This window comes from Artibeus jamaicensis, unplaced genomic scaffold (genome assembly GCF_021234435.1).
Source record: "Artibeus jamaicensis isolate MK-2021 breed Jamaican fruit bat unplaced genomic scaffold, CSHL_Jam_final contig_834, whole genome shotgun sequence".
In the NCBI taxonomy this organism is placed as follows: Eukaryota; Metazoa; Chordata; class Mammalia; order Chiroptera; family Phyllostomidae; genus Artibeus; species Artibeus jamaicensis.
In genome coordinates, this window is record NW_026521981.1 from 2,465,094 (window position 1) to 2,479,899 (window position 14,806).

General features: G+C 44.2%; 1 protein-coding gene across 1 annotated transcript in view; it reads right to left on the minus strand.

Moving 5' to 3' along the window:
- Positions 1-3,282: 3,282 nt before the first annotated feature.
- Positions 3,283-14,806, minus strand: part of CDHR3 (cadherin related family member 3) — a 72,525-nt gene continuing 61,001 nt past the window's right edge. The window contains exons 13-19 of the mRNA XM_037166377.2: positions 13,993-14,164; positions 12,226-12,476; positions 10,162-10,343; positions 8,101-8,114; positions 6,853-6,884; positions 5,074-5,122; positions 3,283-3,587 (exon numbers count right to left, since the gene is read on the minus strand). Coding sequence (XP_037022272.2) covers positions 3,283-3,587; positions 5,074-5,122; positions 6,853-6,884; positions 8,101-8,114; positions 10,162-10,343; positions 12,226-12,476; positions 13,993-14,164 — 1,005 coding nt within the window. The remainder of the gene's footprint in view (positions 3,588-5,073; positions 5,123-6,852; positions 6,885-8,100; positions 8,115-10,161; positions 10,344-12,225; positions 12,477-13,992; positions 14,165-14,806) is intronic.

Here is a 14,806-nt window from a genome sequence, read left to right on the forward strand (position 1 = left end):
TGAGCCAGTTCTCTTCTCAGTTGGACTATATTCCCTTTGAAGAGGAGCCACATCTCATCCCCAGTATAGACGTCATACAGGAGGATCTTAGTGACCTTTTCCCTGAACTCCAGATGCAAGGTTTCACTGACCGCAGGATACTTCCATCTTCCACACGGGGAGGTCACGCCTGTGTCAGAACTCCCACCCAAAGGCATGTAAACAGGGTGCTAGACTGATAACCCAAGGCTGGGGCCCCTACTTGAGCATCTCAACTGTTTTCTGATAAGGGCTCCCCATTAAGTTTAAAAAAAAACATTTAAATGCTTCTGAATTATCTGTTCTTTCAGAAAGGAGATTCCAGGTTTTGGTTAATTTACCTTTCTCATAGAACACTCAAGGAACCAAGAACCAGGATGTAACTGGAAATAGAACCTTTGGCTCCTGAGTAAGCTGCATTCAGCCGTAGCAGACAGTGTAAGTTCCTCAAGGGCAGGGGTTTGGGCTGCTGCGTTTACTAACAAGTCAACACCTGGCACACAACGCATGCTCCACCAATCTTTATTGAATGCATGGGAGGTATAAACATAAACATGAAGTTTAAAATGAAAAACACCATGTTTTAATAGTGATCATTTTCTATATTCACTCATTTTGTTGCATTAATTTTTTCAGCCATCACAAAAAATGTATTTCATAAAAAAGGCAAACAATAGAACTACAAATGTGAAAGAGGGCTCCAAGGAGCAAAAGTATCAATGCCCGGTGTCTGTTACTGAGCTACACATGCTTTCAAGACAGGCAGAGATGTGGTCCCTGGTTCCCACCTCCTACTAACCATAATGGAAAGCTCAAACTTGAGAGTTCACCACGTGGTTTTAAATTCCTCAATAATCAGGGATCCCTCTGTGTTCTAATCCCTGAACATCTTGCCCCAATTTTACAATGACTCACAATCAGTCAGGTCAACATTAGCTACAATAAATTTGTTCCTGTTTAAGGCCTTGGGAAACAAATGGGGGAAAGCTTTCACAAGATCCACATGGTCCTTGGCTTCATTTCATTCAGAAACCCTTCCCACCCCCCAAACCCGGTAAATGTTAGAAACCAATGGCTTCAACCCTGGGCCTCACACTTCTGATTTCTACTAATAAAATAGCCAAATATGCAAAAGAAAGGAAGAGTTTCTCTTGGCCAAAGCCTGCGGGTGCACCGTGGGTCCCATGTCTTGAGTTCCTCCGGGTTTACAGCTTGGGGCTGTACAGGGCAAGCAGCTCCTCCTGCCTATTGCCGGGGAGGAAAGCGAGCTCTTCAAGCAGACCCCAGCCTTCAGGAAACCCCTCCTGTTCTTAACTCAAATCTCTTTTTCTGGCCGAGAAGCACAATTCCCTCCAGCCCTGTCATCACTGAAGAAGGGAAAACAGCTGCTCACCGCCCTCCTTCTAATCATCCTTAATGGGCTCATAAACAGTTATTAGGTCCCCCTTCAGCCTTCTCGGAGCCTCATTTTACTTGCATTGAGGCTGAGAGCTTCTGAGGAAGGTGTTTTACTCAGCGCTCCACAGACTTTCAGAGTCTTAAATGGGTAATCAGCCACTTCACCCACTTGAACCTCCACAAATGAACAGTTCTGCCTTCTTTTGCAAAATTTAAACCTATTCAAGGGAGTTCCCTGGCAACCAACCCTTATTAATAAGTCATTGCCTGCTCTAGGCCAGGACAGGACATTTTTAAATGTTTCTTTTTTCCTGAGAAGTCACACACACCCGAACACCCAGACACAAGAAACCAGCAGCTGCTCCCTGTAAGTTCTTATTTTCAGGATGGATCCTGCCTGCCCCCTACAGGCCATTGTGAGGAGTTCTTACCTGGCTTTTCACCAGGGAAGGAGCTGTTTAGACTCTCACCTGGTCGTTCCTTATGGGTATTGGAATAATGGCTTGGCAACTGGGGAGCAGGACATGGAGGTAAAACAAAGATTGCTCATTCTCCACTAGGCACACTCTGAGAAGTTCCATGTGCTATTCCATCATGGTATACTTTATTTTCTGTTCACTGCTCACACCTAGTTTTAGGGCTAATAGAACTTCTCATTGTGTCCTTACCTGGTTCCTGTGGTCCCTCCAATCTCAGGAGGCAGGAGAGGAGCAGGGCAGAGAGGTGGTAAGGTTGGTGTTTTTTGGGCTTTAAGAAAAAGAGTGACTTTACTTCAAGAAACATTTTAATCCAGATGGCTATAATTGAAAGGACTGACAGCATCAAGTGCTGACAAGGAAGAAAAGCAACCAGAGCCCTCAGTCATTGCTGGTGGAAGTGTAGAGTGGAGCCAGCAACTTTGGAATTCTCAGCAGGCTCCAGCAATGCCGAGAGCCTACTCCTAGGAGTATGCTCCCAAGAAGCACATGTTGATGCTCACCAGAAGCCACACATGAGTACATTCATAGCACTGGAATTTCTAGTAGTGAAAAACATGAAGCAGCCACCACAGCAGTGAAGGACCTGGACTGCTGCCAATCCACAGTACGACCAGGAGGAACCTCACAGACAGGATATGCTGAGCAACAGGTGGCAGACGCAGAAAAGCATATCTGTATGATTCCATTTACATGAAATTCAAAAAGGCAAAACTAATCTATGACGACAAAGATCGTCCCACCTCTGGGAGGAGTCTATTACCAAGCTGAATACCTTAGGTCTGTGCACTTTTTAAATATGTTATACCTCAATTAAAAAATAAAAAATGTTTATTGTTTTCTTCTTCCCAGAAGAATAACATTATTTATTCACCTATTTTTTCACTGCATGGCTTCTTTCAAAAAATATTCAAGGTGACTTATGAAGGTATATGGTGTTGAACTGTATTTATAAGTGAAGAACTCTGAGCGATACTAAAATGAAGGCAGAAAAATAAGATAAAATCAGATGTGTGAGTAGTCCTCAGCATTAATGTCAGGGAATTCTGTGTTTTTCCTAGGGGTGAATTGCAGGAAGCTTCCCAGCAGTCAACAGAAATAAACACAACAATTCTGTGTCCAAAAGTTACCAATCCATCTAATCAGCAGCACAGACACCCGAGAGAAATTTCTCCTGTGCTGTCTCAGAAAAAGGCAACTGTGCACTCAAACGCCTTTGTGCTATTTTAAACATCCCACATGGAACCCTGGATCTCCAAGTTTCTTCAGGCCACATTTTCACTCCTATGGCACCACATTTTCCCTCAGAGAATTTAGGGTGGGCAGCATCCCTCAGACAGTCAAGGTCCCTCTCTTGTGCTCTGCCGTGGGGCCAACAAGCAGACACTGCTTACTTTCCTGGGTGTGGCTTGGGGGAAGCCCTGCCTGTGAGGGCTGCATCTCTGTTCTTCTGGGTGCCTGGCTTGCCATCCTGGTTTCTGGAACCTGGGCCTGCACCCTCAGCCTGTGCCGTGCCACTCAGCCCATTTCCCTCCTTGTCAGTGCTCCTTGGCAGCCCAGTCTCTTCTGCAGACACAGCCCTGCTGGGGGTGGCTCCCTGGGGGCTGAACTCTTTCCACTTTGGCATTTGCATGAAGGGATCTTTCCACTTTCTGGCTCCAGTTTTAGAGTTGAATTCATATTTTGCCCCAGTAACTAGGAGGGAAAAATACAATGACCATATAAACAAAGGGAATTCAATTAATTCTCTCCTCCCCATCTCCACCCTGCTCTATTCTTACCTCAGGAGAAGAGGAAGCATGTTAGGAGGTGTGAATCACAGAGAAAGCAGGCTTGCGAACAGTGCAAACAGTCATCGCCAGCCTGCCCTTCCCATGGCTGTGCAGATCCTACCACACAGGTAGCAAATACCATGACTCCATGGACAGAAAGGTTCAGGAGACTCAAGGCCATCTCAGTTGCAAGGTTAGAAGGCCACGTATATCTGGAATTCGTGGGAGCTTTGGGTAAATTAGGTTCAACTTCTAACGGGGTTACCCATTTTGTTCTGATTTGTTTTAAAAGCCCCCTGAATCCCTGGTATTCAAAGGAAGTCAACAAGTAAGGAGGAAAAGACTGATTTTTATTTATGGTAAGTTAGTGGAGATTTGTAGACACAGACACCCAAATCTGGTCTCGGTTGAGATGATGCAGTGGAGTCATTTTTATTGTGTTGGAGCCAGCAGACATGAATTGATATGTCTGTTGACATTAGTCCAGTTGACTCATTTCTTCTTTTTCCTTCTCTCAGACACACAGATTCAGAGTAAAGGCCTTGGTTCTCCCTAGCTTTTACCTCAGAGTCTCAGGCTCCTGCCATTTCTATGCAGCATGAGTGGCCTCTCCGCTGAGGATCCTACCAGCACTTATGCTAATGTGGGCACATTATGGTAACAAGTACCTAATAATAGAGGGAAATTTAATTCCAGCAGCAGCAGCAGCAGCCTCTGCTGGAGAGGAGCCATCTTCCTTCTGAGGAGGACCAAGCCGTTTGCATGTGAGCATGGCAAGGAGCCAACACACTTGCCTCCTGAATTTGGTTTCCTTCCCTTTATTCATGTTCTATAATTGAGCCTTTGTAAGTGGAGAGATGTGTGTAAAGGAGCTAAATTCAGAGCTGATTTCATGGGGGTGATGAGAGCTCTGGAGGCCAGCTTTACCTTATGTTCATCTTGCCAACCAAGAAGAAATTCTTGGCCCTGATCTAGGAAAAAAAGAAGCCAAGCTTGCCATTTCTCCATATTTCTCACTACCAAATAGGATGGTGTTAGAAGCATTAAGAATGGATCAGGAGTGGGGTTGAATCCCATGAATGGGAAAAATGTGGGTTCTCATATTCAGTGATTTTCTTGATTCGGTTTGTGTTTAGAAAGGGAGTCTAGACAGAGGCACAGTCCTTAAGAAGGAGCCCAGAGGTGGAAACCCTTGGAGGCCTCACACATGCCCACGTGTATGTGCAAGCCAGCTCAGTTCAGAGCTGATATCACTTTGTATTGCAGTCTAGAAGAGTCAGCACTGCATAGGCAACATAACCAAATGAACTGGAACTGAGTTAAGAGCATGCAATTAGCTAAGGTCCTCACCATTCCACCAGCCTGCAATGTGTGAATCACTCTTATGGGTGGCACTGCCACTTAATTACCTGGGTCTATGGCTTCACCATCAAAGACTGTGCTCATCTGGATTGTTTCCTAAAGAGAAAAAAAAGACAGCTTCAAGCACAATCCTATGCTTCTCCTCACGGGCAAGGCCACTCAACTTCACAGCCTGAGTTTCTTACCCAGGGCCTTCTTGGCATTTATTAACTCAATAGGCACTGTGCTAGATGCTGGGGACACAGCAGGGAACAAGGTAAGGGTGGCTACTGTCCACACAGAGCTTGCAATCAAGTGGAAGCCACTGACACACAGGCACTACAATATAGAGTGATAATGGCTCTATGACGGAGAATATAGGATGCTATGGGGGAGCAGGTGGGAGTGGAAAGAGGACTTGTAATAGACTTGGGTGTAGAAAAGCATCCTAAATACAGGGTATCTAAGCTGCATAGAAGGAAGAATAGAAATGCCACACACCACCAGCTAAGACCTGTATTGCCTAAGCCCACTGCTGGGCAGGGACAGAGGAACACAAATGTGCTCCCAGCCTGGGCTCTGGCTGTGTCCCGCTGCATAGGCTGGAGTGATGTTGCATCAGGGTCTGGCTGTCATATCTAAGCTCTGTGTTCCATATCTTTTTCTTGCCCTGATCCCTATTCTGCATCACGCTCCAGGACCTGATCTCTGACCACATGGAAACACCCCCTTCCTTCGCAGGGTGCTTTCCGATGGTGCCACTCTTGAGCATGCTAAGGAGGACAGTGTTGAAGTTCAGTGGGCCCTTCAACCTCTCATTTTTTATCACATAAGCCATTACCTACTAACTTCTCCCTAGCTCCCCAGCACTGAAGAAAGGGGAAATGGATTTCATCCATTTGATCAGCTCCACAAAACCACTTTTTATGGTCATGGAAATTTATTTACTTGACTGATTAATTTAACACTACATAAATCTGAAGCAGTCTCTGAATGAAGGGTACTTGCCTCAGACAATAAGACTCCTTCCTCTTGTTTGTATACTGACCAATACATATAAACAATTAGCTGATGAGCTTGAAGCAAAAATTCCAGTGCACTGGATTGTCCTCCTGATTGTGCTTTTCATTCCAAAGTTATGGGTCTTGGATTGTAAGACAGTCTTATTATTGGGGGGATGGGAGAGCTGGCTAGGGTCCCCTTCAACTACCATCACTTTCCAGTGGGTGGATCACACTCAGTAAAAGAAAAACAGGGTGGTAAGGTTTGAGTAACTCTTCAGCTATAACACTTTGCATTTGTTTGACTCTTAATATTTTTCAAAATATCTCTCCACCTGTTATCTCAGGGCAGGTGTTCTCACTCCCATTTCACAGATGAGGAATCTGCAGCTTGAAGAGGCTGAGTGAGTCTGCAAGATCATATGGCTAAGTGGGAAGAGCCAATCCCAGACCCAGGCACTGCTCTTCTCTATCACTTTTTCCGCAAGGTTATGGAAGGGCAAAGAAAAAAATAAATCCCATTGAAGGCTAAATCTTCGGTTCTGGTTTTTAAGCTCCTCTTCCCCAACTCAGGCTCCTGAAGAGCTTGTGTAGATAATAAATACCACTATTCAATATTTATGAAATCCAGTTCTTCTGCAAATATATCAGTAGACATGTTCAGTGGAGGGAACAAATTCTATCAGGAGCTCATCACACAGCAATCTGTTCCAGTGGCCAAATACAAGCATCTCCCTGAATGATAAACACCCCCATGAGCCTGTGGCAGGGCCTGCCTCAGAGAAGACCCAGGAGCCCCCACAACCCACCACTCAAGCCAGGTGGCCTGTGGCCAACCACACTCACCACCACAACTTCTCTCTTTGTATTCTTCATTTCTGCAGGGAACAGAACAGGCAGGAGTTAATCTTCTTGGACATTAAATTGACCTTAAAATTCTACCTCCATGACAGAATTTCTCTTAAACAGATTTTTAAATCAGCATGGCAGGCATGGCAAAAAAAAATTTCTGTCTGTAGACATGTTTGTTGCTGGCTTTCTATCTCAGAAAAACAGACACACACACACACACACACACACACAACACAGAACTAAAATAATTTTTTCTGTTCTTTTTCCATCTTATTGTTATTATGAACCTAAGAAATTAGTTTTTAAATGGCAGAAAGATTGGGTTGATATATTTGTTCATAATGGGGGGATTCTTTGTATTTACTCCCTATGCCCTTTTAAAAAAAAGTAACTAGGATGGGAGACAGCTCTCGCAAATCATCCCCTTGGGATGATTTATTAAAATCATCCTATTTGGTATGATTAATAACCATTATAATTAAATGTCTAATCCTGCTTAGATGTGCCTTGTGCATGTCAGACACACATACCTATGATTGGAGTGATTAAAACAATTATTTTTGAAAACACACTTTCCAATTCTCCTCAAGACAAAACTTTCGGCCGGGTGTGACTGACATCTCCTCAGGCTTGGAGTTGGTCAGATGGGACTTGCTCAGTTCACCAACGACCCTAAAATCATTCACTGCTCCCAGCCCACCTGACGGCACCCAGCCCCCCATCTAACCAGACTGAGCTAAATAACTTGTGAAATAATCAAAACCACTAGAATCTCAGAATCAAGTATTATTTGCTCTTTAAAAAGAGTCATCTGTCCAATACAGAGCACTAGCTGTCCTCAGGAGGGTCAAGTCCCTCTGTGAGCAGCAGAGAGTAGATATTGTCTGTGTTTTAGCCCACAAAGAATTCTTCATTTCTGTCCCACTTGGTGGGGAATGGACCTCTAGGTGCTTAAACTGAGCTTATTAGAGGTGACTCAGGGTAGGAGATAGGCAGGACCGAAATGAGTGATTTGAGTGGGCAAATGGCACCATGTACCCTGATCTTCCTTTTCCTCAGCTACACCTGTCCTCAGTGTGATTCCACCTACCGATGGTGCAGCTAAAACCCACCAAGACGGAACTGCATCCTGGTGCTCTGTTGAGTTCAAGCCCTTACATACAATATAACAGAGCAACAAAAATTGTAATAATAACAACAATAGCAACAGCTATAAACAAAGGGAACAGGCACCATACATACCTCCTTTCTTCACTCTGTAGGGAAAAAAAAGGAATGGACAAGAATTAACCTGAGAGTACCCTGCACTCGTACACTCGTGAGAACATGGTGGCCTTTGGGCAGCTGTGTTCCCTGGGATTCAGGAGTCAACTGAAAGGGGCCAGGGATGGGTACTGGATTGAAGGCTGGGCTCCCACCCTAGCTCCAAACAGAGCAGTTCCATCACTATTGGTTTGGGACTAAGGAGGGTCTGAAAGTTTGATAAGTTGGGAATATTGCTTTCTAGAACTTCAGAGAATAATACATATTCTCTGACAATGCTGGTTGAGAGCATAACAACCCCAATGACACTGCCCAGCAATTCCGCCTGTCCCACTTTTCTCCCTAGTATGTAGCTGAAGGTTCAAGAGCTAGCAGTTAAAGCCTGGTTTCCTGTGACATAAAGAGATATATGTAAATTCTAAGACTCTTTCCATGATAACCTTGAATTCTATAATATTGTGGCTCTAATTGTTTTCTATTTTGCTATTGTTGGACAAATGTTGGCTGCCATTTGGTACAACTAATTTCCAGAGAGACTAGGTCTGAGTCTGAATTACTAGCTAGTTTTTCTTTTTTAAGTTAGCCATGTTGAAAATGATTAATATTTAGGAAGTAAGTTAAAGCAACCAAATTTAAGGGGCATATTTAACATTTAAGCAAAAATTGCATGTGAGTCACAACATCTACTGGATGAGTGATTCTCTTAAAAAACTTCTATCCAAATCCCATTACAGAGTACCACCATCCTTATGAGCTTAAGGATTACTCTTTTGGAGCCAATTTTTAAAATCAATTTGTGAGTAGAGTCCAAACAAAAATGCCTTTTTTAATTTCAAAAGATGCTCAGGGATTTCTTACCTTGAAGTCAAGGTTGCCAATAGCAACGAACTTCCCCAATAAATATGGCAGAATGCAACACATATCTTTATGCTAATGCCTTACAGTTTTATGTTGAGTCTTTAATTCACAAATTTTAAATTACTTGACAGTACTAGTTAATCTTCAAAATATCTTTAAAAGGGACATGAGTCTTATCACCCCTTCTTTTCTCCAGCGAGAAATTCTAGAACTCAAGTTCCAATACCTCAAGATTCTTGGGCTTATACTAAACTGGGAATCTAAAATCCTGAGCTCAGTGAGCCATGAGAAATAATGCAACAAGATTTTTAAAAATAATCTATCTAAGTATTTATATCAGGAACAGTGCTAAGTGCTTGCTTTGCAGTTGTTCATTTAGTTGTTTTGTTTTCAAATAAGGACATTGGAATTCACAGAGGCCCAAAGCCATATACCTAGAAAAAGGTAGAGCTAAGATTTGAACTCAGTCCTTGTCTAACTCCAAAGCCCAGGCTCAGAACCATCATGCTCTCATTGTAAGAGCTTCTGAAATTCTAGACACCAGCTCTGGGGGAAGCTTGAAACAATTTAGTGCTCTCTTCACTTCACTCTTCTACCTCACTTTAGCCAGTAAAAGACTTTGCAGGGTGTCACAGTAAGAGGCATGTTACTGAGCAGAAGAGGGTGGGAGGGAGAGGACACAGGCCTGTGTGTACAGCCCTAGAGAGAGAGAGATCAGGGCCAGATGAAAAAGAACAAGCCCAATCTAATCACTGGAGTTTAATTTCCTTATCAGTTTTATGTGCTTCCTCTAATTGCATCCCATCCTTTAAATATTCTGCAAATAAGAGCAAAGTATATTCTAATGCTACCCACAATTCAGCTTTTTTTCTGAAGCATGTATTCAGGGCAAGTCATCAAGAGTTTGAGGTCCCAATTTCTTTGAGAACACATCAGGGACCGGGCAGCTGCCCAGAAAAACTAAAGGAACAGATTCCTGACCCAGTAGGTGATGAAGAGGATACACCAGAAATTAGGGGAGCTAGGATTCTTTTTCTGTATGTTCTTTTTCTTCCTTCACACCAGGCACTCTCTGTACCCTGTAAAGAAATTCTAAATCTCTACCTTTCCTTCTGCTGACGTCACTCAAAACAGTATCCCAAAGGAAGTTGTGGAAAGGACCCCAGCCCACTGGCAACTTACAAAGGTTTCCTGTGCTTCCCAGTCTTGCAGGAACAATGTCTGTGGATGGCTTTGGCCAACTGGACCATCAGAGTCACAAGGAAAATCAGAAGCAATATGGATCCAAAAGCGATGACAAAAGGCACATACCACGCTGATGGAGAATAAACATTTTTCCTCAGGATCCGGTGGGTGATCCTGGGCTTGAATGACAGAGGAGGGGCAGGTGAATGGAGGGTGGAAGTGTTCCCGACACTCTCCCACATTGAGTGTTTATTTCACTCTTTGTTTTTGTTCTGTATATTGGACATCTGTGTGCTCATTGTTCTTGCTGCTTCAATTCATCACCTTATTTATAGTCTTTCCAGACATCCATTAGATCAAAACCCAGAAATTTAGGAAACTAAAAAGCAACTCTAGGCCTAATTTTATTCTCTGTCTTTCTTCTCCTTCCCAAAAGCTAAAAAATTCCATTGGCTTTTTTTCCTGCCAAATCATAGCATAACCCAGGGACTAATATAGCCATTGTCTCTCACTGGGAAGGCATGAGCCATGAAAGTTGTTTTTGTAACATTTTGTAGGTTTGTCAGTGTTCACTCACTACAAGCTGCACTGCCAGATGAGTGGGCTGATATCACAGTGAAACCCCAAGTTCAGCATTTGCTTCTTAACGTGGGAGACAGATAAACAATTTATGGAGATTCCAGGAGTGGAGATACCACAACTGGGTCATGTTGTAAGCCCCAGAAATGTAGCAGTTCCTTACTCAGGGGAGATTACTGGCTCCAACTCCAATAGCAAACCCTTAAGGTCACCTCATGCCTCCATTCCCTGGGGTGATAACTGGGAACACGGAGATGAACATCACCTGCTCTTGATAAGACTCTCAGGTCAAAATCTGACCACCTGTCATAGGTGGTTTTTTAAGTTTTTTATTAGCTTTTCTCTGGTGTACTAGAAGTATGGGGCTGCAAACCAAGGGCATAACTTTTACTGGGAACAGGAGGAAAGGGGACAAAAGAGTCAGCACAGAGACAGCCAGTTCCTCCATGGCACATGGGGGTAACCTTGTTGTCGGACCCCAGACTCCCCCTTCCTTTACCACACTGGTTCTGTTTTGGCACCTACCTATTTTTCTTCCTGCCATTTACCACAATCTGTAGTTATTTTATTAAACTACATACCTTTATTGAATTGCATGTATTTAATCTGTCTCCCCTCTAGACTGGTGGCTCTCAAACTTTAGCACACAGCAGAACCCCCTGGAAGGTTTATTAAAAACGCAGATTGCTGGGCCCCACTGAAGGGTTTCTGATCTATTAGGTCTGGGGATGTATTTGGGGATTCAAGGTTACAACATCCTTTCCATGAGGTTGTGGTGATGATTGTGGTTGGGTGAGGTATAACTATAATATTCTGAAATGGGCCCAAGAACATGCATTTCTAACAAATCTACAAGTGATGCTGATGCTACTGGTCTGGGGACCACACTTTGAGAACCACTGCCCCATATTATAAGTTCCATGAGAGCAAAGATCATTTTGGGCTTGTTTACCAAGATGATTGGCATATTATAGGTATTAAATCAACATTTGTAGATTGCATGAATAAAGTTTAATGGAGTGCAGATGAGGAGTTGGATACCAATTGGTGCATCATAACTCTTCAGAAGAGAAGAGCACCAGGCAGCTACCTGCTTTCACAGGCATAGCTTTTTGCTATGGTTCTTCAGAGCAAACTGAGGAGGGGTTGTGAAGGTAGTAACCGGCCACATGCCCATGAAAATTGTTTCCTGTGCCACAAGCACCACAGCTGGCGAATACCTGACCTATCACAAGTTCCTCCACAAATGCACACCTATAGTTACAAGAAGAGGAAAAATTGGTGGTTCTACCAGTCTCAGGTGTCATCCAAATCTATCTACCACCCAGTGACTACCCAAACCAAGCCTATGGTTGCCATTTCTGGCAACATCCTAACACCTCAACTCTTTTCGGTCCATCCCACATTTCTCCTGGGTCAAAGGGCTCCATTGATGTTAATCAGAAGGATGTAACTGAGGAGTCCAGGTCCCAAAACCCTTACCCTGGGGGTTGTGGTGACGATAGTAGTTGGGTGAGGAATGACACTAATACTCAGTGTCACTGTCCCTGTTTCAACCAGTGTGTCAGCTTTCTTCCTTCCAGACAGCAAGTTGTCATCAGTTATGTAGACAAGTAATCTGTAGTCCCAGATCTTATCAAGCCCACCAGTATAGTCAAAGCGAGTCGCAAGGAGCAGCCGTGTGACATTGGAGCCAGCATTGGGAGAAAAGGTGAAATGACCATTGACATTGCCTGTATGAGATTTGAGACAAGGATTTGGGGCAAAGGAGAAAAGGGAGTGAGAAATAAAGCTTTAGAGGAAAACTGCATCCAGTCTTTCCTGCAAATGTCCACACCTCTGGTATAGACTATTTCCAGTGTACCAGGGTTGCAATACTGGCCTTAACTGCACCAGAAATGTCATTAGTATAAAGAAACTGCTCACAACCAGTGTAGCTGCAAAAGGAATAAGAGCACAAAGGACAACAGTGCATTTGTCCCAGCAGCAGCGCCAGTACCTTGCAGAGAGATTTAATAATCCTGGTGCAGCCTCTCTAGCCCAGTCCTTCTCATGCAGCATTTATTTGGACCATGTGTGCCTTACACTCAGATAATAAGTAGGCACAAGAGGGTAGAGAAGGCCACATTTCTAGCCATAGGCCAAGCTCACTTCTTGCCTTTTGTGGAACATGGTGGGTCATGCAGAACTAATGACATATGTCCCTGGAGTTCCCCCCAAAGGAAGGTACCTTCTGGCTTTGCAGGGATTGCACTTCCAGGTCCTCCTGAATCTACCCAATTCCCCTTCCCCTACAGCCTGTGAGGGCTCAGGGCTCACAGCCGAGGGAACAAGGCAGTAAGGCTGCTCGCCCAAGCAGCCTTTGCTCATTCCTCTGGTGGCTCCAGACTCATTACCAACTGAAAACCAGTAAATGGAGCAGGAGATGATGCAATTTTTGCTCCCTTAGCAGCCAAGTGCTCCATAAAGGCCTGGGGGTTCTCAATATGGATTATTTCCATCTTCAACAACTGCAGTCTCAAGGTGCTCTCTGCCCCTGGGTTGTGACACAGCCTGCTCAAGAGGCTTCCTACTGTTCAGAGTTCATGCTCACCAGGGCTCAGCAGGCAGCCAAGATGGGTTTTTAGTCTTTTGCTTGGAATCGCTCTGCTTGTTTGGGTTTAAATCTCTGGCCCAACACTACATTAGATGAGCTATTTCGGTCTCATTTCCATGGAGGGGTGCTCTTCCCCCTCCCCCACCCCTAGTGCAATGTTATATTTTTAAAGAGAGAAAATAAATGGAACAAAAGAGAATTCCTGAGGATACATTTAAAAATGCATTTAATCTAATTAATCTATTATTATCTAGAGCAAGGACTGGGATTCCCTGCCCCCACTACAAGCGTGCAAGTTGAGCAGTTGGACTAGAAAAAAAATTGAACTACATTAATATGATTCACAAGTCATATGACATTCTGGGAATTTGGGGCTCACCATCAGCATGGTACACCCTCCCTAGGGCCTCTGGGCAGCCTTGTGTGAGAACCGAGGAGGAGCTAGGTGAGAAGAAGGGGAAGCCCGGGGGAAGACAGAAAGGCACTGGGACTGTTCCACCCCTCATCCTGCTGTCCTCAGTCACAATCCTGCACCCACACACACTGTGCCCAGATCAGGGGTGAGCACACAACCCCCACTCGTTCTCCTTGACCAGCAGTGAGGCTTCCAACCCCCAGAGCTGGGCCAGGACAGTCAATGTCAGGTACTGTACCTGAACCGATGGAGTAACGGAAAGACCTGGGGCTGGAATCACGATCAGTACATATCAACTTGAAATTTTGAATATTTGTGCCAACTTTCAGATCCACTGGGATGGCCAGGAAATAAGAGTTTGGGGTACAAATTGGCTTTTCATCATTTTTTTCCAGAATGATAACAGTAACCTAGAACAGCAAGAAGGTGGCCATTTTAGTAGCTAAAACTTACTGAGTGCTTACTGAGCCAAGCCCTGGGCTCTGTGCCTCCCTGGTCTAGCTCATGTAACCTTTCCTGAGATAGATAATATGATCATTCTCATATTACACATAAGGAAACTGAGGCTTAGATTAGACAGTTGATCCGAAGTCATTTAGCTGGTGAGTACCAGAATTGGGATTTGAAAACAGGTCTGTCCTATTCTAAGTTCTATGCTATTAACTTCTGCACTGTGTGTGCACATGTGCATAATATGTGTGTGCACATGTGCACAATATGTGTATGCAGGCACAGTCCCACATATATGCACCAAGCACACGGGGCTCATCCTCAGGTAATGCTGACCCATTTTTCCAGTGACAGTTATGGATTTATGGTGACCCTCTGTACTTCCTTGCTCATCGCCCCCATGAATTGGAAGTTCAGTGCATCTTTAGCATTGAACTAGAGAGTAATGGTTCTCGATCCTGCCTCTACTTTCTTAGACACACTCCAGACAGAATGAATTGGACTCTCTGCGGGGGGGGGGGGGGGAGGGGCACAGGCACTATTTTTTAATGTTCCCCAGCTGATTCTAATATGCAGCCAGGGTCAAGAACCACTGGGATGGA